Below are 22,899 nucleotides of genomic sequence, written 5' to 3'. Positions count from 1 at the left end.
CAGCCTCTGTCTGCAAGCCCACTGAACTATTTCACTTGCAATTTTATATATAAAAATTCACCAAATGCAGACACGGCCATGGAAAATTTCTTAAGCTTAAAGAGTTAAAAGTTTGGCAAAGCTTAATGTAACTAAGATGACATTCCTGAAAAAGGTCAGTCAGTTTTAATAATGGTTGTGCTACCAGCCTGTTGTGTACACATGTATTACATGGTCTCATAAAGCTGATTTCTGTTGGGTTCCCATTCTGCTCCATTGTTATAGTAACATAGTTAGCATATGTTAAGATACTTTCTCACTGGAGACAGGAAGGACAACTGGAATTCCAATGATCATAAAGCACGTACATATTCTGTCAAAATTCCAAGTCAGAAAGGCCCTTGAACTAAATTACAGTGAAAAAGTATAATAAATGTTATGAGTTTGATTTTAAAATATTTGCCTTCTCTTTTGAATGAAACTGCTGAGTCCTTTCACTCTTCCTCTGGGATGGACTTTTCTGAACATAATCACCTTCAAAGTGAATGTTAAACAAGCATTAGAATCTCTAAGAAAGAAGGTTTTAGAGGACAGTGCTACCATTTTTTTCTGGCTATTTCATTCCCACTAGACCAAGCTTCATGCTTTGTGGCAAACTTCCTCATAGCCACAGGAGCTACAGTCCTTTGTCATTTTCATCTTCAGCAGCAATACCAGTTTACTTCCCTCACCAGTCCTTAGTTAACATAGATTCTGTGCCAGAAGTGCAGCATTTGCCATACAGGAAGCTGAGAGTTGACCTCTGAGGATAAAAAAAATGTAATTCACCTGCTATAATGCTACTGGATATAGGATGTACTGAATATCTCAAACAGCAGAGAAATGTGCCCAAGGCTACAGTGAGTCAGTCACTGAGAAAGCTGGAATTGGAATTTAGGAGCTCCTTGCTCTCTCTCTCTACTGTAATTATTATTTATTTTACCATAGCAAAGAAAAGGTCTCTTCAGGACTTGGGCCATTTGTACGACATATTGTACAAACAAAGAATGAGGAATATTCTACTCAAAAGACTTGAGATCTGCCAGTAAGAATTATTTTTAGGTACAAGGTTTAACATAGCAACATTCAAGAGGAAAGTAAATAATTTCACAATTACATGTAATTAAATATCACTTTATTAAAATGACTGGGAAACATTCTTGCCTTCCACTTCAGATATTTATTTTACAATTCTTAATTATACTTACTGCTGAGGTTCTCCAAGGCGAAATTTAATAGACCCATGAATCCTGAGATCTGGATAAGACTGAAGTTCATTTCTTTAGCCCACCAAAATCCTGCAGTATAATAATCGAATAAAATAGTTTCTTTCAAAGATGTCTTTAGTTGTGTAAGATTCAGAAATTCTGCCATCTTCCTAAAAAAGTTGCAGAGTAAAACAATGAAATTAAAAAAATAAATTACAGATTCCAAATCTTACTTGGCCTGCATGCAGTTATAACCATAACATTTGTTTAGTTGCTATATTATTTATATGTACATAATTTCTTGAATTTAGCTATATCAATTCCTAGATTGCATTTATGATCAGAGGACATATCAAAAAGTAAACAATTACCTGCAGGTTTCACCAAAAACTACTGAAGTGTTAAGATATGACTGACAAAAGAACAAAAATCAGTGCATTACAAAACCAGAGAAATACATTGAAAATTCCAGAGAAAAAAAGTGTTTCATCAGGAATTGGTTTGTGGGATGAAATGACACAATTAGTCTCCACTTTCCACTATCATGCTTTCACTCTGATTTAGATAGTTTTACAGTAGTAATAAGGTCTTGTTTACATTTCAAGATTATTTTTCATGTGGCCTCTGATGAAAAATTACATCTGAAAATTAATGCAAATAATATAATACATAATTACTGAAAGTAGCTAAAATATTTAGAAGCTTAAATTGCACTTCCATAATGGTCAAAACATTTAAAAGGAGCCTTATCCCATTTTACTGGCACACCATGAAAATTTTTCCACTCACTTTAACTTGCAAAATTTATGAAAAAATACACTCCCTTGTAGGAGGCCATACTGTTGCTGACACATTTATGTCTACTCTATCCAAACACAGAATTAGTTACATCTTTTATAATAACTGTGTGCTTTTTTCCACATGAAGAGAGGGGACTGTGGCTAGGACTCGGTTTCAATTCTTCCAGTGTAACTTTGGCCATGTCTCAGGTACTTAAGTTTTACATTAAAGCAATCCTTGGCTTCTTAACTACAGCTGAGGACACAGGTGCCAGTGATCAGAGTTTCTACTCCTGTGTGAAAAAGCAAGGTCTTCCCCAGCCCTGCTGCCTTCTCATTCCTTCCTAAGAAGGACATTAATCCCAGACCTACTGATTGCAGCCATTAGAGTTTCAGGGCTTTACCCGACACAGTACAGATATGCTGTCAAAAGAGATGAGTTTCTTTAATTAAAGCCTCAATAGCTAACAGAGTAAAGCATATAATCCAATCAGTTTTGTTTAAAACATGTATTCCTTTGTTCTGCATGACAAATTTGTACAGCTGCACACATGCAAGTCGGTTAAAAACACTTAACTTGTGTCCTGGAATAGAAGTGGAACATGGCCAGCTGAACTTTCCAAGGTTTGAAACAGTCCATATCCTCTCTCTCTGAAGCTTCTGCCAACTCTGTGTTTTCATAATCAGAGCTTCTCAGGGATTTAGATTTTCTCTGATTCTGCTAACAATGCCAGTGCTCATCTTTCCAATATTCTGTAAGGCATGTCACTGACAACAGGATCTTTACATGCTTGTGAAATGATGGGGCAGTTCGATTCCATAGTTACCCTCCCTGCTTTTTCTTTCTTCACAGGGCTCAAGTCTTACCAAGATGGACAGCAGTACAAAACTCCCTGATAGATGGGAATGCAGAATATCAAAACTATCAGACTCAGATCTATTCTGATTTTCTAACCCTAGCTGTGGCCCTCAAACTGCTCTTGTAAATAGACACAATGCACTCTGGTAAACAAATCTTCAATGCTGCTGTTAAACTGCTTAGTGTGCATAACATACCCTGTAACTATGCTCCTTCCAGTCAGATGCAGTATATACTTTACATTCCCCTTGTACAGCATGTATATATAAATACATATGTGATCAGCTGAGACTAAAAGAGCACATGATCTTTCAGTGCTTTTCTTTTTAATCTTGATGAGAAAGTTGCACAAAGAATTGTGCATATTAAGCACATTTTAGTCTCCATGAGTTGTACACTTCAGTCTCCTCTAAATTTAAAGAGGCCTATTGTGCAAGAGAAAACAGGAAAGGAAAGAATTTTTTCTATTATTATTTGATGGTCGCAAATTTTCTTTCCAGTTTTTTAAAAAAAAAATCCCAGAAAAACCTTCTCTCCCTAGAATAGTGACAAATAGGAAGAACAGAGTATGGTTCAGGAATATTTTAATCTCTATTAAATGGTTACCTATTCAGAGGAACAAAGCTGGATTTTATACACTCCCCACCTCTTCCTTCCCAAACCAGCCCAGCGGCCCAGCCCTTTGGCTTTCAATTCCCTAAGAACCTACTAGTAGACACAAACGCTCCTAAATAATTCTTGCACTTCTCAGAAGTCCCATCTGTCAAATATAAATCTGGAGTCTCAGGTCAAACTTCTGGCCTCCTAAATTTAGCTGCTATTAAACACTAATAACAAGGGAGAGTGTTGGTACAGGAAAGACAAAGGCAGCCTGACATCAGAAGTCTTTGGCTGCCTCCCATTTCCCCAGAGCACCATAATGGCGACCTACTAATGCCTTCTCAAGCTTTCCATCCCTTGCTGAACTTTCAAGACCTTTTTGATTTTTTGGTAACTCCTGTTACAGTACAGAATCTTGAGTGTTTTAGCCAAAAAGGTTACTCAGAGAGATGTACCAAAAAAAAGCTCAGTATCAGCCTGTTCTTATTTTGTGTTTTGTTTACAGCGTATTTAAAGCTATCGTAAATTCAGAAACCACAACAAGGTGAAATTCAAGTGGAAAAAAAGGAGTCTGAGCAAAATTAAAAGATATAGGAAAACCAGTAAACCAGGCTGGATCTGAGATCAAAAGTGTTTCTGCCATCTTTGATGAATAATATTAAATATCAATGATTTAACTGAACAATTAAGACTAATGACATAACCGTCACAAAAGAAATCTAACAAACAGTCTACAATTTTTATTTCATTATTATATGGGTTCCAGTATTGCTGTCACTGCTACTTACTTTTCAACTCCTTCCAGATCTTCTTCTGACAAGGCAGTTACTTGGGAAAGAGAAAGAAATGTTCTATTGATAATCTTTGCTCCACCTAAATCACCCTGATCTCGGACTTCATCCTGATCGTGGACTTCATCCTGATCTCGGAATTCATCCTGCATACGTGTACATAGGAATGTAATTTAAAAAATGTTTATTTTATTATGTCACTAACTTATCCAAATAACATTTTTATATTGAGGAGGTATGCAAGGGATTAATTCAACAAATGCCAAAAATGCAAGACAGCTGTAATTATACAGCAGTAACACAGTACCTTAACACATTCTCACCAGAGAAAAGCTGGGCAGATACATGGAACATAGTATTTTTGTCATAAATTCATATGGGAACACACTGACATATGTGCTGCACAAGATTAAATTAACTTGCAACTAAAAACAACAGAGATTTAAAGGTGCAAAAGAATCCATGAATCTAAATTTGACCAACATGATACTGTGTTGCACAATAATTAAATTTTAAAATTAACTTTCTCCTAAACATATTATGAGAATACACGAAAATTACTATGTTATTTGCTCTCCACCATGTACTTGATTGCATTTTCAAATTTACTGTCTACACTATCTCCTTCCCCTAGCCAAACAAAAGTCCAAGATGTTTGCTGCAACAGAATAATAAGGATCTGACACTACTGTTCCTAGGAAGGATGGACATGTTTCAGGGAAGAACAAACTGAGCATGAACTAACAATGCAATGGTCTTCAAAAAAACAGGAAAATTCAGTAAGAAATCTATGAAATGCAAAAATCAGTAGAAAAAATCCCCTAAAATGGTTTCACAATAGAATATGTAGATGACAAAGTGAGGTGTGAGATGAAGCAGCCCCATCAGAGAGGGGCACTGCAGGGGAAAAACGGACAGTGGTCATGGGACCGTGCTCCAGTGGAAGGGGATCCACAATGGGGCAGCATAAAGAAAAATATTTCAGTATGAAAATATTTCATATCTAGAATAGATAACCCAGAAAGGCAGAGGAATCTCCATCCTCGCAGGCTTTCAAGAACAAACTGGACAAAGCCCTGCTGGGCACTGGGTGCTGGCCCAGCTCTGATCAAGAGTGAACCAGCCCCAAAATGCCTCCCAGCCTCCTGCTCGAGTCTGCCTGGCCTGAGCACACAAACCCCTGGCACAATTTGCTTGCAGCAGGTACACTTGTACATCTGCGGGATCTGGGGTTTAGAGAAGTGCAGCAAGGCAGAATCCTGCTCCAGCTCATGCAGGGAAAGCACACACACCGATTTTTGAGCCTGACCAGCACTGCTCTGAGCTGACACCAACTCACTCCAGCGCCGGACAAGGAGAGCCCCCAAGTAAAGCTACACTACTCCCCCTGCTGCTGCTGAGCTACAAGATGTACTGAAATCCTGGACTAGCTGAAGAACCACCACACACAGGAGGGACAAAACGAGACTGAGAGCAACAAAGAACATTCATTCAGTGGACAGACTATTTTCTCCTCTCTAATTAAGTACTTGAGTACTTTCACATATACCTCAATAAGAAAAATTATTGTTCCCAACTGTAAACAAGTCAATCTCAGATACACTATCTCATAAGAATAGGAATGAAATAAATGAAGGCTTCCTTCACATAGTTAAAAGCATGATGGTAGTTTGCTTTTATTAGCAGTAATTTAAACAGCATAAAAAAATACTCCTACAGTCAGTAATGCTGCTATAATTGAAGCTGCAGGGAAAAAAAAACAGCACTACCTGCTAATATAAAATTATCGAAAGACATATTTCAGTAAGAAGAAAAAATATAAACTCTTTCCTGCAGTGTGAGAAACCTGCTGAATATGAGATTCTTTAGAAGCTGTGGGGGCTGAATTAAATGAATAACTGATATTAATGTTTTGGAAACTGAATTAATGCTCCTCCCTCACTTTCTCTTAGGATGTTCAATACATAGAATACTTTATTATTTACAGTGACCACCACTATATAAATTACCTATGACTGGTCAGTCAGTCAACATCTTACTGGGCACAATTGTTAGTAAGGCAAAATGCTAATAGTTTACAAGCTGCAGTTTAAACTGAAGAGATTGGCAGCTGCTGTAACTCACTCAGAGTTGCAGATAAGGCTCCCTAATCTGCACATCACACCAGAACAGTTTGCAGGGCAAGGTGAATGCTTCCCAAGATCCATTTCATCACCTGGGGGCTGGAACAACATTCCCAGCAGCAACATTCCCACCAACGCATTACTGGTTTTGGTAATGCTCATGGTAAGATGGGGTTTGGGCACCACTGTCCACCATAACAAGCACAGGTATCAGATAAGAGATAGTGTCACAAATGACAGATGAGGAACTATGGGACAGAAAGCACATGACTTAAATTTTTTTAAAAATCAGCAATGTTTCTGTAATTTAAGAAAGTATTGAAGGTCCATAAATAATTTAAACAATCCTGTGTTTATAGACAGTTTCTGTTTGGGCTGAACCTACACACACACACCTGACTAAAAGCTTACAATTACTTTGATTGATTACTTTTGTCTCTTTAACCACTACTAAAAGTACCAGGAGATTATTTTCATATGTGTTCACTGGTGTCAAAGAATTTACTGTTCATTTTAGTATTAACTGCAGTGACTGACTGAGGTAATCCAAGGTGAGTTAATTCTAGTAATGCTGTTCATGTGTCAAGAAAAAAAATCTACCAATCCTACCAATGCCCACTCCCAGCAGCAAACTGCCTGTTTAAATACAGGCTGCTAGTAGAGAATTATTTGTTACTGTTTTATTTTCCTTTGAAGGATTTTTAACTGTTCTGAATGCATAATATGTTTCTGGCTGTTCAATACATTGCTCCAAATGCTGTGGGCATCCCTTGTTAACAGCATCAAATCAAAATACCAAACCAGACATTCTAAAACAAAAAGTAAGATCTTTCTGAATCTCTCAGTCTCCCTTCACTACCATGAAGCAGGAAATAGCAGCAGTAGACCAATAAACAGCAAATTGCAAAAAAGCTCAATGTTTACAGGGGTGGGAAAGAACTCTCAAAAGCTCAAACCTGCACTGAGTCACCCCTGGCTCGGAAAAAAGCCCCACTACGTGGGGTGTTGGTGAGGGCCTTTCCAGAGTGGCCAAACCCTGAAACACAGCAACTGAAATGAGCACCAGCATTGCTCAAGAAAAATAAGCCTGTCCTTTGGGATGAGCCTTCTGCAGTGGTTGAAGACAGCGTTTGCATTTGTTTGACAATACACCACCATGCTTTGCAAAATGGCTTCCAAACACATAATACACAGGGAACAGCAAATCTCGCCAAGTGTAGCAAATACTCAAAGCAAAGGAACCCAAGATCCTGCTGTCCTCACCCTAGCAGGGAAATCAGACTGGACTCAGCTTTCCAGTAGCTCATGAAAAGCAAGCTCAGCTGCTCTGCCTGGGCTGACAGCAGAGCAGATGTACCCTGGAAGAGCACTGTATATCAGTTACAACTTTAATCAAAATGGGAATGAAAAAAACCCAACCAAACTACACCAGCAACACAGGCTGTTATTTGTATTATTATACACATTTTGTTATCAAGCTGTCAAATGCTTCAGTAGCAGCAGAAAATCCTGACGCTTTCTACACAAATAGTTAAGGCAGAAACAGAAACACATTCACTGTTCCTGTTTGTTTTTAAAAGGCCCCACTTGTCCGCTCCCACAATGGGAAGTTAAGATCAATAGTTGCTATTTTTAATCATAAACATTTCTTTTGTCATCAAACAAATGAGGAAATAAAAATAGCAGCACTCATTTCAACTACCTTCAAAAGGGAAATATGCAGATGTGTCAAATGCAAAACACAACACCTATAGGCAAAGAAAGCTTTCAAGGAACACTATAAACATGATAGTGTCCTTTTAATAACAAAATATGTTTCAAAAATGTCACAGTCCATATATCATGATTTATGGTTGACCAAACGTATGATGACAATAAATTTTACTGATGTTTTCACAGCTGCAGACCACTTATGAGAAAAATGTGGTTAAAAATAAAGCAGCAGCAAGACTTGATAAGATCAGTATTCAGATTTTCTAACAGACCTTCTGCTGAAAGTCATTACAAGCTGTAACAATTATAAAAATATTCAATTTAAATAAAAGGAATCGTCTCAAAATGTAAGAAATTATATAAAGAAACAGTACCAGAATAGTGATTCCTACACCTTATATATGGACCATGCTAAGCTACCTTCAGCCAAAACTAGGGACTATAGAATCATAAAAACACACAATTCCACATGGTTTCCAATAAAAACAAATCATAAAGGATAGACAGAAATATCACAAAGGTAAGCTACTGTGTGTAGAACAAACTTCAATATATGAGGAACAGAAAACACGTGGAAAAAAAAGTTTACTGAATTCCTCTAAAGATTCTTTTTATAAAGCCAAGAAGTAAAATCTACAAAAATTTCAATGGTACATTTCAACCAGATGTACAATATATTTCTGACAGCCTGTCGTGTCCCATAGAGCACAGCCTGTATCCTTTTACTGCGATCTGACTGCATCACCCCAGTGTTACGCTGCTCCAACTGCCAAAATATTTACAGAGAGCGCTAACGGAGCTCTGTGAAAGGTGCATATATTTTTCATAAAGCATTTAGAATACTTAGCAACACATTTCACTTGGAAGAGGGTTTATTTATTTAAGGAAACCTAAATGGTGAGCTTTTGTACTGACAAAGACACAACCACGACATGGCTGAAGGCGCTTAATCACTCCCACAACAGTCACGGCGACTTTTGGCCAGTGGAGACAACAAAGCAGCTCAAGCAGAAGAAAATTATCTTATAGTAGCTACAACTACATAGACAGGCTTGAGGGAGAAATTCTGAGTTGATGCAATACCTCATACATTCTTGGGAGGAATGAATTTTACTTTTATATCTCTTGACAAGCAGCATGAAATGAGTTGCTTGTCAGAAACCACACCTCTGTCAACCAAGTCAAAAAAGGAAACAGGAAAAAAACAGGGAGGAGGCCAAAGACAAGCAAATAAAGCAAATATTAATGCAAACACTGTGGATTTGTAAAATCCTCCAGAGGATAGCAAGATAAAGCAATGAAAGGTGAGAAATGCAACTGTGATATTGCTGGAAGGAAAGTGTAAGCTTGCTTCCACTGCCCCAGTGCTCTTTGAAAGGAAACCACAAGCCTTTTCCTCAACAACCAAAAATTAGGAGACTCCTACCACCACAAAAAAGCCCTCTATGGTCGTTTGACCCAGGCTGGATGCCCAGGAGCTGACCACAGCCTCTCTGCCAGCCCCTTCCTCAGCTGAACAGGGGAGAGGAAACAACAAAAGGCTTGTGGGAAAAGGTGAGGACAGGGAAAGGTCACTGACCAATTACTGTCATGAGCAAAAGGGTCTCGGTTTGGGCAGAAAAATAATTCGTTACCAATGAAATCAGAGTAGAATAATGCAAAATAAAAACTTCATTTCAAAACACCCCTCCTCTCTTCCCAGACTCAACTTCACTGCCAATTTTCTCTACCAGTTGGGGGTAGGGGTAAAGTGCTTGCAGGGGGGATGGGCTAGAGTGCTTGCAGTCATTTCTGCACATTGCATCTGACCCTGCTGCCTCCTCATTCCCTTCCTCTCCTCAGGGAAGACTCCTCACGCTCTAACCCTGCTCCAGCATGGGGTGCCCCCCACCAGGGAGTCTACCATGAACTGCTCCAACATGGGTGTCTCCTCCACCGTGACCTCCATGGGCCCAGGGGCACAGCTGTGTCACCATGGGCTGTGGGGAAACCTGCTCTGGCACCTGGAGCACATCCTGCCTCCCCTTCTCTGCTGGCCTTGGTGTTTGCAGCTATATTCGCATCCCCCTCTTCCAGCTGCTCTTGTATGGATTCCTTCCTCCCCCTCCTAAATCTGTTATCCCAGATCTCTGTCTCTGGTGAGGTCACCCTTGGCGGCCGTGGGTGTGTCCTGGAGCTGGCTGGCATTGGCTCTAGTGGACATGGGAAAGCTTCCAGCAGCTTCTTGCAGAAACCACTACTGTAGCTCCCCATGACCAAAGACACACAAACCCAATATACCAAGAAATAACCATACATTTAAAAAGGAGAGTCCACAACCAAGTGAAAGCTGGCGAGGCGGTGGAGGTCAGAGGTGGAGCAGGCACACACCAGCAGCAGCTCTGCGTGAGGGACAGACCCGGCTGGGCTGTGCCAGCCCAGGCTCCGCAGCCTCTGCTGGAAGAGCTGCCGGGGCAGGCCCTGTCTCTCCATTGAACTGACTGGGTGACGACAGTGACACTGGAAACTGACACTGGGAAACTGACACTGGGAACTGAAAGTGACGACAAGTGTATTTTTATATGTATATATGCATATTTACAGACACGCGGCTTTTTTAACGCCACACTCTTTTCTACACAGAATTGTAAGGGTTGGCAGGGACCTGTGGGGGTAATACAGTCTATTCCCCAGCCGCGATAGGGTCACCCAGAGCAAGTGACAAAGGAACGTGTCCAGATGGGTTTGCAATGTCTCCAAATGCCTCTCTCCAGAGATGGAGACTCCACAACCTCCTTGGGTGGCCCCTTCCAGTGCTCTGCCACCCTCCACAGGAAGAACTTCTTCCTCATATCGAGGTGGAAATTCCTCAGTTGTGGTTTATGGCCCTTGCTCCTCCTGTCACCGGGCACAACTGAAAAGAGGCCGGCACCATCCTCCTTTGAGACATTTAAATATATTGATAAAACCCCTCTCAATCTCCTCCGGACTAAACAGGCCCAGCTACCGCAGTCTCTCGTCACAAGCGAGATGCTCCAGACCCCTCACCGTCCTTGCGGCCCTTGGTGCAGCTCAGCACGGACAATTTAGCCCAAAGCGCTCCCACCCCGGCGGTACCTGCACGCCCTCCGCCATGGCCGCCGGGCCCGCCCCTAACGGCGCCCCGCCCGCGCTCCCCTCAGAGCCCGGCCCGCCCCTCACGGCCGCGCGGCCCGGCCCAGCGCGTGCCGTTTCTATTTAACGGACTCGGAGCAGTAGCGAACTAAACCTACATCGAAACATTTTCTCTGCCAGCTTTGTATTGCACGCAGCAACAGTAATTCACAGTAATAGCATTTACCCGCAATATCAAATAAAATGCAAGCATTTGGTAGGTGAACAGTAAAAAGAACAAAGAGCGAAATAACTTACTTTGCAAAGTTTATGGATGTGCTGAGGGAGCTGGTATGACAAAACAACTTCCTTGCAGTGCCTCACATAAAGCAAAGGCCTCCCGGGATTTTCTGCAGCTGTTTCAAGCTGTGCCACTGCTTTGGAGCAGTTTGCCACCTTCAGAAGGTTGTCATCCGCAGTTTCTTAAAATGTGCAAACCACAAAGTACAGAACCTGTGTCCTAGCTGAGGCACAGGAGACAAGAACATGCCCATTACCCACTAAGATTGTGATGTATAGTGTGAGATTCAACACGTCTGTAGCTCCTGTTCTGCTCAAACACCCTGACCCTCACTGACACAGGTAGACCAATCGCGCTTCCAAAAGGAGTCAGAAATCTTTGAGGTTCAGAGAGCTGGATCCTGCAGTGTTTTGTAGAATTATTCATAGTATTTTAAAGAAATAGAGCCCACACTGTGAATTTTAAAGAAATAGAGCCCACACTGTGAATTCCTACAATTTGTGCTGTGCTCTGTGGCTGATAGCTGCACAGTTGTGTTACTGCCCCTTTTACAGTGTATATAAATCTAACCAAATAAGAACATTATTCAGAGCTGCAAGCACGGCACGTAGTCAGGTGTTAAAACTGGGGAATTAAGTGGATGCAATGCAAGATTGTGTACATTCATTATTATGTTATCTAGTCAGTAACAGGTAGATTCTTGACTTAACCCTGCACTCCTCTGGAACTGAAAATGCCCATTGACTTCCATGAACATTTTCAATGTAAAAGACTTGGGGGCTTAAAGCCTTTAGAAAGAGCTAATTCTGTTTCTCTTACTCAGTATAAAAGGATTGAATTCTTTCTTACACAAAACCTGAACTGAGCAGGTGATTGAAGCTGAGTGCTGATTGAAGCTCAAACCACATTTCCAGTTGAGAGCTCCTAAACTTCCTACTTTTCAATTTAGATTTTTAGATAGCTGGTGTCAGAAGGCTTAGAAATAGAAAAAAGGATTCAACAGTCACATCAAACCATGCCATCTAATTTCATGTGGATCCTTCACGTTTACAAAACCACATTCATGTGTATGTGAATATTTAAGGTGGCTTTTTGATTTCCTTCAAATGCAAAACTTCTAAGTGCAACACAAATACTAAACTTAAAATGCTGACGTAGTCCTTTCCTACTACAGGTAGCCATGGTAGATTTTCATATGATTTCTAATCATCAAAGAGACCCAGGTTAGAGAACAGCAGAGCTCCTTCTCCACTGGTGCAGTTCTGTTAGATGTAAAGGTTTCCTGAAAGTGTCTGTTATTTAATATTTAAAATATGTTATTTAAGCAGAACATATTTGAAAGTCTGGCTTTACACCCTAAGTGCTCTTCTATTTGTCTGAGAAGCAATCAGAGCTAAGGTTTGGGAGAGGCTCTGCCAAGATTGGTATCACTCAGAACATGAGCATCGTGGAAGGCACACTTCTTTATTGTCTCTCTTTGATTAAAGCTCTTCAGCTCATGGTGCCTAGGTCACCTCTAGCCTATACAAGATAACCACCACACAGCCCACTAACACTCAGCCCTGGCAGGGGCTGGGCAAAGAGCTGGTTGTTCCCCTTAATTTTCAAGTAGCCAAATTTTCATTTTGCTAATTATGCACTGAAACATCACCAATATGGCAATTCCACACTGCTCTCTGCACAATGAACTACACAGCTATCTTTGTAGAAATATTTTCCTCTTCATCACAATACTCCATCTTTTGGGCAAGGAGCAGGTTCTCCTGCATCACACAAGTCCATGTCAAAAGGGAAATAAAGGTCGCAGCTGCAAGCAAAGCTTTGATAGTGCAGGCCACCTGCAATTGGAACACATCCAGCAGCTGCAAGTGCTCCAAAATATTCCAACAAGTCTTCCAAAGTTTTAGTAGCCAAGGTGATTCAGTCTGATTTTGTTACTTATTGCAGAGATCCTGGCATTTCAGGAATAAATGAAACTTACTTATTTAAGAAAAGGAATGAATTTTCAGAAGTTGCCTTTTACAAAGCAAAGGTTTTTTAACACAAAACAGGCCCACAGAAACATCCTCCTATTGACAGAGATCCTATAAAAATGTTCAATTGCAAACACGTTTCCAGTCACTTTTAGTTAAGCATCACCAAGCAGAGTAATTAGCCATAGGCAAATTCAGCATGAAAAGCAGGCAGAAATTCCTAGCAGAGCCTTGCTTGTTACCTCAACATCAGATGGACATATAGCTCTCCTGGCTGCCAGCCCTTATGACAACAAATTGCTTATACTCATGCCCTGTGGTACAAGAATTGAGAAGAAACCACAGGCATATGTGGAGGACTTGCACACAGTATTTGGGTTTGACCCTCCCAGTATCCAACGGGTAATTTGTGAAAGCAACAGGACATTAGTGCTACGTGACTCTTAATAAAGAGCCCTGCATTACTGTGCATAAGTGCATTACCACAGTAATTAATCATCCCCTCCTGGCTCCTTTATAACATTCTTTGCAGATATTCTATCCAGGAAACAGCATTCCCTCTAGGTAATGTTCTTCTGTTTTACATATATAGATACACACCTTCAGAAAAAAATTCTGGACATGATTATGTACTAGGAAAAGAAAAACATAAATCCCAGGTTGTCAGGGAAACTTGTTTTTGAAACAAAAAGATAATTCTGCTATTTCTCAGGCAGTATCCAATTAAAATGAGATACAGGTATGAGAGGATACCTGCTTTGGTGTATCAGCAGCAGGACAGACAGAGTTCTGAGTTACTTGGGGACAGATGCTGCTTCTTTTTTGCTCACTGTCAACACAATCCAGCTCAGTACCTCTCCCTGCCTGTTTAATTAATAGGGAGGCAAAATTTCCATGTGATTTAACAGTGATTTTGAGACTTGTGAAGTTAGTACTCTGCCCAGCAATAACAAAGTCCAAGTTAAATGGAGCAAATGATAACTTTTCAATTATTCAAAACAATATGCATACAAAGAAATGAAAGTAGTAAAATGTGTATTCTATCAATGATTCCTTTATCTTCTCACCATAAAGAGAAGTGGCTCAATGTAGGATAAAAGCAAATTTTAGATGGATTCTCTTCTTGATCATAGCCAGAAGACTGCTATATCTATTGCCCAGAAATTGAATCGAGTTCATAGAAATCCTAAAAATTAGATAGAAAAGACTTATAAGAACATGTAACCCATCTCCAGGGGACCTGCACTTTTTTTGCCAACAAGAACTTCAAGCAGAAATAGGAATTTATTTAAGCCAGTAGTTCAAGACAGCTCCTTACTGTGTATTGAACTGTAGAAATAATGTAAATGTGTGTATAACATTGCAGTTCACCATCGGTGTGAACTAAGAAAGCTTAGGTTTTTCTCCCCTCTGAACACCTCTTAGTACAAAAACCCAAACTATGACGCCTGCTGCATAAGATAAAGCAATATGGATAATTTAGAGCATAGCTATTTCAAACTACCTACCCTCAAGGTCATCAATTGATAAAACAAAACCCAAAATCTCTAGAATTCAAGAACTCTTCATAGTTATTATTCAAACAAGAACAATCCACTCAGAAGTCCCAAATTCAAGACAAGAGACAAAAAGAAGAGCCCATTGAGTGACTCTAAGTCCCCTAAGTCTTATACAGCCACAAGTACACGGTGACAATGGACAAATAATTTATCATAAGGTTAGTGCAGGGGTTTGGGTTTGATGAGAGAATTGTTTCATTGGCAGAGAGCTGCATTCTTCAGGAGGACATGTTGTGCAGTACAGAATTTGCTAATTAATGTAGCGATGAAAATCACCAGAAAGAATAATTTAACAAGTTATAATTGCAAATAGAAATAAAACTTGTAAAATACAGGAGTATGTATATTCATATTCTATATAAAATGTTACATATTAAACACATACTCAAGTATTGGTACTATATAATACACATGTATATCTTCTCTCTTCAGACAGCCATTTCAGCTCAGATTCCCATCTACTCTGTATCTTTTCTAAAGACATAAACTACTGCTAATCTTGGCAAGTTCACAGGAACTGGAGGATATTTTACTCCATGAGAAAGATGAGACATTAATCTCCTGGGAAAACTCTCTTGAAATTTCATTTTGATAGACAAAACTTGACTTTTCCATTTGAACTGCTATTTCATTCTGTTGGCAGACCAAAGAAGATAGAAAGGCACAACTACATGAAGTATTACATCTTAGTAACACAGCAAAGTCTACAGAAAAAATATAAATTCACTGATTCCATTGTCCTTGCCCTTTTGCCCCCAAATGGGAACATAATTTCTTTCATAGGTTTCATATTTTACTCCTTTCATGCCTCTGTTGTGAAGCTCTATTGATTTTTTGCCACCTTCTCCATGTGATGTTAATGAGCTTTTAGAATAACATATAACAATTTAGGGCAGCAAGTGAAAAAATACATCCAGCTGAAATTACAGGGGGATTTTAATAGAGAGACTGTAGTTAGTCAAGACTTGAATTGTCTTGTATACTAAAGCTAACTGTATTTTTTATTTATTTGTGAATTGTTTGTTTGCTGGACTACACAAACAGCTTTCAAGGTTTTTCAATATTTCTTTAGTTATTTAATAAGGACTGGCAAGCCTGAATTACTGGGACATAATTGCATCATATTTAAGTGATGTCTTGGACTAGGATCCCACCTACAGCAGCAACACCTGGAGAGTCAGTATGACAAATGAGTCTCCATTTTACAGAAAGAGGCCTGTCCAAGAGAATGAAATGTGTCACTCTGCAGTTTGGCAATACATCCTAACTGTCCCTGCCACCAGATCCAAGCAACAAAGTGGATCACGTGTCTTCTCCTTGTGTACTTGGAATCACAGAGTACAAATCCCAAGGAGTGGATGAGCATATTCAGAAAGAACGTGTCCATGTGGTCTCCTTAAATACGTAAGCATAAAGCTTATTTTGTGATCACTAGGCAATAGGGTTAAAATTACGATGAAGCTGTTTGTTATTGCCCTTCCCCTTTATTTCCCTGACTCATTTGAGGTTATGGACTCATCTTGGCAAAGTACATTAAAATAAAATGGTATATAACTCAGTAGTCAGTCCTGGGAGCACTTTCCTTCCTAGATTCTGAATTTGAAATATCTGCTGTGCAAGCATATGTTTACAGAGAGCTGCAAGGAGGAGTTAATGTCCATATTCACTCCAAAAAGATTATGTAGTTGCATGCAAAAAATGAATTCACAGAGCTCTAGAGAGCTTAAGTATATTACTTCTTGTAAAAATAAAAAGTCATTGAGCAGAGGATCCAAGGCCAGCACATATATTTGTGCTAAGAATATCACTTTAACTGCACATGAGCTCTGCATGTGATGTCATATGGAACATTATGGGTTTCTTCTAGAACAGGGGTCAAATATTTCCATAAGGTATTTATTAATGTAATTTATTGATTTAGATGAGGGAGAATTAGCCTGTTCAGAGTGGAAAGCTGATTATCCTAACCCATTCTTGAGCTCAGTATTTTGGAACTCAAAATTCAAAGGAAGAGAAAGATGTGGCACAGCTCACATATACTCTGCTGACACTTGTGACTTGGGTTATGGAGACTAGGGGTATTTTGGTACACAGGGAGCAGAGTTACCCACACACTTATCCTAGGAAATTTAGGAGGAGAATCAAAATACTGAGTGCACTGTTTGACAGTGTTCCTTGAACTGGAGCTTATGCTTTTCTCATTTACTTGAAATTTGAAAGAAGATGATAGAAGTTAATGGAGTTTCATTATGGTAAAGCAATGTAAAAGGAATCATCTTCCTTGTTTTAACATCTGTGAACGCCGTCTTCCTCTTCCTCACAAACAAAACATATGAGATTCTGCTCAGTTTTAATGCTGTTTGGCATCTGTGCCTATACTGCCAGGGACATTCAGAACCGTTTACATTAACAGCAAATATTTTTACTCCAGAGAAGGAAACATATCCTTATTGATATTCAGCAAGTGGTGCGTTGTTGCAACCAAGATATAATTTACTCACTTGTCTGACTGGATTACATTACTCCATGCATTTTGTAGTTTCATCTGTGAAAAATTGAACTTTAGTTCTACAGCTGTCATTTCCCATAATTCTTTTAAAACAATCTGTGGCAAAAGGATAAAAAATAGCTCCAATAGAAACTGCTTCTGGGGATGGCATTTGAAAGGACATTATTTAGAGTTAATGAATTAGACTAAGAAGTTTGTCATATTCTTTACATGAGCTGTGAGTCAGACTTTGTATACAAGTATTTCTGCCACTTGTGTACTTTGTAAAGGCCACGACTCCCTTTGTTTCCTGGGAACCCTGCAGTGAAAACATTTGTCTTCAGAAGCACACAGCTTTGTTAGGCTGCCTGGGTAATATCTCCAGTTGTTCTGTTCAACCTTTTCGTGTGCTCAGAAGCAGTGCTGCACTCGCCCACTGCTGTCCTTGTCAGGGCTCCCCTACCTGAGCACTGCGGCCGCCTGAGCCGGGCAGCAGCTCAGCCATCCGCAGGCAAAGCCACGGGAGCTCAGCCAGAGCCAGGATGGGAGGGCTGAGCCATTACTTATTTATAACACTTGCAGTTAAAACTCAACTGCAGCAAAAATGGAAAGTCCCCAAAATGGAGGATGGGGATGCTCTTTCAGCTCTGATTTCTGCCTCTTCACTTGCTCTGATGTAAATTTTCAAACTCCCTTTGATGAAAAGTAGATCAAGCTCCAAAACCAGGCTAAGCTTCAAAAGATGATTATAGGCTTTCCTACACAAAACTGACTCAAAGTTTTATTTCCTGGGTTTATCACACACAATGTAATTTTTCTTCTACCTCTTGCTTTTACACTAGCACATGGATCACACGTTCCTTCTTGGTAACTACCTTTGCATGTTACCCAAGCCAGATATTACTCTTGATAAATGACTATTTAAATTTTCACTGCCTCTGCTGCGTTTCAAAATATTAACTGTAACTGGATGTTTTATACACATACCAGAGAAATATTTTTCTCACAGCCACAGTGAAAAGTTTTGTTGAAAATACAAAAATACAGAGAAATTAAATACAATCCAAATAAAGCATTTTTTATGTTGAACTCAACCATGTAAATTTTTGGTGCCAAATAAGAATTAAAATCAGAGGCTGCAAGTAGGGAATTATAATGAAAACAATTTTTCCAGTGCTACCTACACCTTTTGCTGTTATGCATAAATCCTGCTATCACTCATGTAATAATGATAGAACAACCATAATTATTTCTGTATTAGACCAAAAAAATTCCCTGTATGATTTCATCTGATGGTAAAACATAAATCATTATACTAAATAGATACTTTTTGTCTACTTACAGAAAAAAATGGACTCAATCTTCTTTCTCTCCACCCTATATAATTAAAAAAAAAAATCAGACACCAATTTTTAGCCAAGCATTCATCAGAGTATGTATTGTTAACAGGTGTTGTGTATTACATTTCCCATGCACACAGTGTTGGAATGTAAAACTGTAATACTGCTCCTAGGAACAAGTAGCGTAATTAAAATTCTTTGTGAGTTTGATTTACTGGGTATTTTCTTCCTTTAAAATAACTACATTGCAAACAAGAGCCAATTTCTTAGATTTGATCTATGGGTTGTGCAGCTTATACTTCAGGTTCAAAATGGTGATTTAGACAATAACACATAACAGCTGAATAGTTATTTATAATGGCACAGCACCTGCAGCAGATTGTCAGCTGAAAAGGCAAATCTAAATGCTTTCAAATTCTCTTGTGTATTATAATGGCAGTAGTAGTGGCCACTATAGATACAATAGTTAGGCATGTAATGTAACTTTTGTTTCTGATTGCTTGCCATTTTCTCGGTTTTATTCCTTTAAGACTGAAAATGTTCATACTTAGTGTCAGTCCATATGCATTTTAAAAAGCTCAGGCACAGTTTAGCTTTCTGTTAATTTTGGGGGCAGGCGGTGTCAATGAACTTAAATATTAAATAGGACATCAAACTCTTTTCTCATCACTTTAAGATTTTCCACATTTCCCAGACCATTACACATGCATAATTAACACAACTTGGGCTTTTTTTTTAAAATCTTGATTAATGCTGCTAAGAACTCTGGAGAAATTTGATCTGAAATTTTAAAACTGTAAATACATTTTTCTTACCTCAATATGTGCCAGGATTTTTCTATGAGCCTTTAGCAGCAGCTCCCATTTAAAAATCTGAACTTGTGCACACGCAGTTTCCTTTTACATTTCGTTCCTCCCTGGACTGAACCCAGCATTGATCATTTGTGTGATGATGTGCTAATTCTGCATTGATGTCAAACACATGTTAGGGAGAAATGTAACAGCTTGTTGCAGCAGACCCAGGCCCATACAAAACCATCAGTGCACTCATGTAACCTCCACCCACAACAGAAAGTCCATTTAGATGCACAGTCCACCAAGCAATGCTCAGGTTTCTACCAGAAGGAACATCTGGGATGTGAATATGCAAGGATCATTCCCAAAAGGCAAGCACTCTAAACCCACTAGAATTTTCCAGGCAAGACAGAATTTGAAATCCTCTTGTCTATTAAATATCTATAAAATTACCTATATACTTTCTGAGTGTTGGGAGGCATTAGATGGGCCATATGCTTTGGGCTCTTTAGTTGGAAGGTGACAGACAGTCCAAGTACAACAGTATGTTTCTACCAGAATGACCAAAGTCGTATTAGGGAGTAACTATAAAAACATAAGCGAAAATAGCATTTGTCTCCAGATGAAAGGAAAAATAGTTTCCAATGAGCTAATTGCTTTAGAACACAAACAATAGATAAAGAAAAGAAAGAAATGACTTGTCTGTAATAGAGATCTGTAACAGAGGCTAGGAACAATCCACTTGCTCTGGGGTTGATGGGATGATGCCATTGCCAATTAGCATGAGCACTTTGTTTTATAACATCCATTTACTCACTGTATGACCTACTTTAGTGTACACCTCAAAATCATCTTTGGAGTACTTCCACTGGAGCCAAGGGAGTTAATCCATGAATTAGTTTGGTCGGTGAAGTGATTCATATGCAACAGAAAGAGTTACAGAAACTTAGTTGGAAAAGAGTAATGGAGAGAGATTCATGCATGCTATAAATCTTCTTGGCTTTGTGCTAATGTTATTTATCTATTTGAGATAGCAAGGAGGTTCTATAATGTGTGTAATATGGGACAGTGGCTTTGCAATATAAACTGTCCATTAGTAATGCAAAGTAACTTATTTTCATCTGCTAGATCATTACTGTGAATTTTTCTCCCTAGTTTTGACATGTTATAAATCTTCATGAAGTCCACATTTGTTCTCTTTATCTTTTACTTCCATTTGATTCATTCTATTTTAAATGTATGTAAACACACTGTAAGACCACCAAGCTTTTTGTAGTTTCAGGAGGGCAATGCTTCCACTCCTAGGAAGAAACTGATGCCCCACATCTCAAACTGCTGGCCCAGCTGGGGCAGCTCAGACATTCCTCCGAGATCCCTCACTTCACAGTGCCTGTGCCGCCATAAGGCACAAAGGATTTAAATGGATTGAAGCGCAGTTTGAGAGAGTTGAGCAGAGCTGTGGCACCAGCAGATGCCAGGGAACAAGGTGTAAGAGCTCCTCCAGCATCCCTTCCCAGCACTAAGCAGTGTCCCCGCGTCCCTGTAGAGCTGTGTGCACTCCTCAAGTGCCTTGGCAGCAGCAGTGAAGCAGCCTTGGCCAGTCGGAGGGCGGCTGGCTCAGGGCCGGCTCACATCCCCTTCATCCTCCCAGCCTTCAGCTGCCTGAGCCCCCCTGGCATCGCTTCTGTCATTGTACCTCTCCAGGATCACTCGCAGGACACGCAGCCCCATGCCAGCCGGTGACACCAGGCAAGATGTGACCCCTTCCACCAGCTCCCAGAACTGACCTCTCAAACAAGCTGCCACATGGTCCGTTTGGTACACCTAGGTTTATCTCATGCAGCCACAGTATTTCCCATACTCTACATCTGCCAATAAAGAAAAGATGGAATGCAAGAATCAGTAGGCTACTACTCACTCTGGAATGACTTCAGGTCTGCTGAGAACTGTTGGGATTTTTTTAACTCTTGCCTTCACTGCCTGTGTAGTAGGGACAGATGTACTCACTCATCAAGAGTCCTCCAGTTGCTTCTCATCAATAAACCTGTCTCACCTTGGTGCAGCAGAATCCACATTGTTGCACCCAAATCATTCCCTAGAAGAGCAGTGGTATGCTAAAGGAATTCCAAGCTGTTCCAATACCAGAATTTTTTGCATACCTTTTATTATTCTAACTACCTTACAATAGAACATTTGAAGAAGTAATTGGGCTTTTGTAGGACACCGGTCCCATTCCACTTCCCACTGCAGATCTGCAGCCACAGCCACTGACAACTCTTCCATGCTACTGTGGTTTCTCTATAGTTTCATGTTGTTTTTATCTCAGTGCTACTGTAGCCTCTATCCCCAAACAATCAAAGCAGGAGCAGAAGACATGAGCTTGCTGCTGGAATTGGCTTTTTCGCTAACTTGGATGCAAAAGGTCCAGTGAGGTCTGTGATGTCTCATCATCATCCACGGACCCCATAGTGCAATTTCACTGAATACTCCAAGCTGGACCTACTGGCATATCACAACATTTGTATATTGACAGAGTAAATAAAGCTGGAGCAAAGTCAGTCCAATGCACACAGGTTGGTTACAGCACAGTAATTTAAAAAAGGAAAATAAGAACCTTCATTTCCAGCTCTTAACTTAAATTCTCACTACTTTTTGTGGTTTTGATCAAACCACTAATGTTTTTTAAAAATTATTTTCATATAAAGCTAGGCACTCGAGATTTTCAATATCATCAAGACACTAACATAACTTAGAACTCAAAATGTTTTTAAAAATCACTGAAGATATGTATCAAAACCTTCCAAGCAAACTTAAATTTTCTTTCAGGATTTGTCTCCACTTCCTTCCTTCAAACCCTTGATTTCATTATGTAATAATTGTACACACTTTCTAAATATTTTTTAAGTTCACAAGGTTCTACTAAAAATTATTTCATTAATATTTATAAACTACAAGTAAAGCTGTAAAGCTTTTTTTTCCTACAATAAGAATTATACTTTTAGCACTGCATATATATATATTTTTTTAGGAGGTATTTATTGGATTTAATAAGCACTACTCTGTGGGAAGCCAGCAAAAATTAAGATTTAGCTGACACTCCTTTATCCAGAAAATCCTGATTAGTGGAATCTTATGTAAGAAATACAGAAAAGTAATGCAGTTTTACATTCTCTTTAGGAATGAGCTCTGGAGATCAGAATTTTCCTTCTTTGGACAAACACCTCCAGGGAATTTCAACCCAGGAATTAGAGACTTTTGCTTCTTCCTTTCATTCTTTTTTG

The 22,899-nt window shown here is 39.5% G+C and overlaps 1 protein-coding gene across 1 annotated transcript in view; it reads right to left on the bottom strand.

Annotated features, from left to right (window-relative positions):
* CABCOCO1 (ciliary associated calcium binding coiled-coil 1) overlaps positions 1-11,206 on the bottom strand; it is a 51,031-nt gene extending 39,825 nt beyond the window's left edge. The window contains exons 1-3 of the mRNA XM_064716527.1: positions 11,188-11,206; positions 4,253-4,401; positions 1,227-1,396 (exon numbers count right to left, since the gene is read on the bottom strand). Of these exons, the coding sequence (XP_064572597.1) occupies positions 1,227-1,396; positions 4,253-4,401; positions 11,188-11,205 (337 nt within the window). The 5' untranslated portion in view covers position 11,206. The remainder of the gene's footprint in view (positions 1-1,226; positions 1,397-4,252; positions 4,402-11,187) is intronic.
* Between the last annotated feature and the right edge of the window lie 11,693 nt (positions 11,207-22,899).

This window comes from Zonotrichia leucophrys, chromosome 6, assembly GCF_028769735.1.
Source record: "Zonotrichia leucophrys gambelii isolate GWCS_2022_RI chromosome 6, RI_Zleu_2.0, whole genome shotgun sequence".
In the NCBI taxonomy this organism is placed as follows: domain Eukaryota; kingdom Metazoa; phylum Chordata; class Aves; order Passeriformes; family Passerellidae; genus Zonotrichia; species Zonotrichia leucophrys.
The sequence above is the reverse complement of the archived record's forward strand: the minus strand, read 5'-3'. Positions and strand labels throughout refer to the sequence as shown.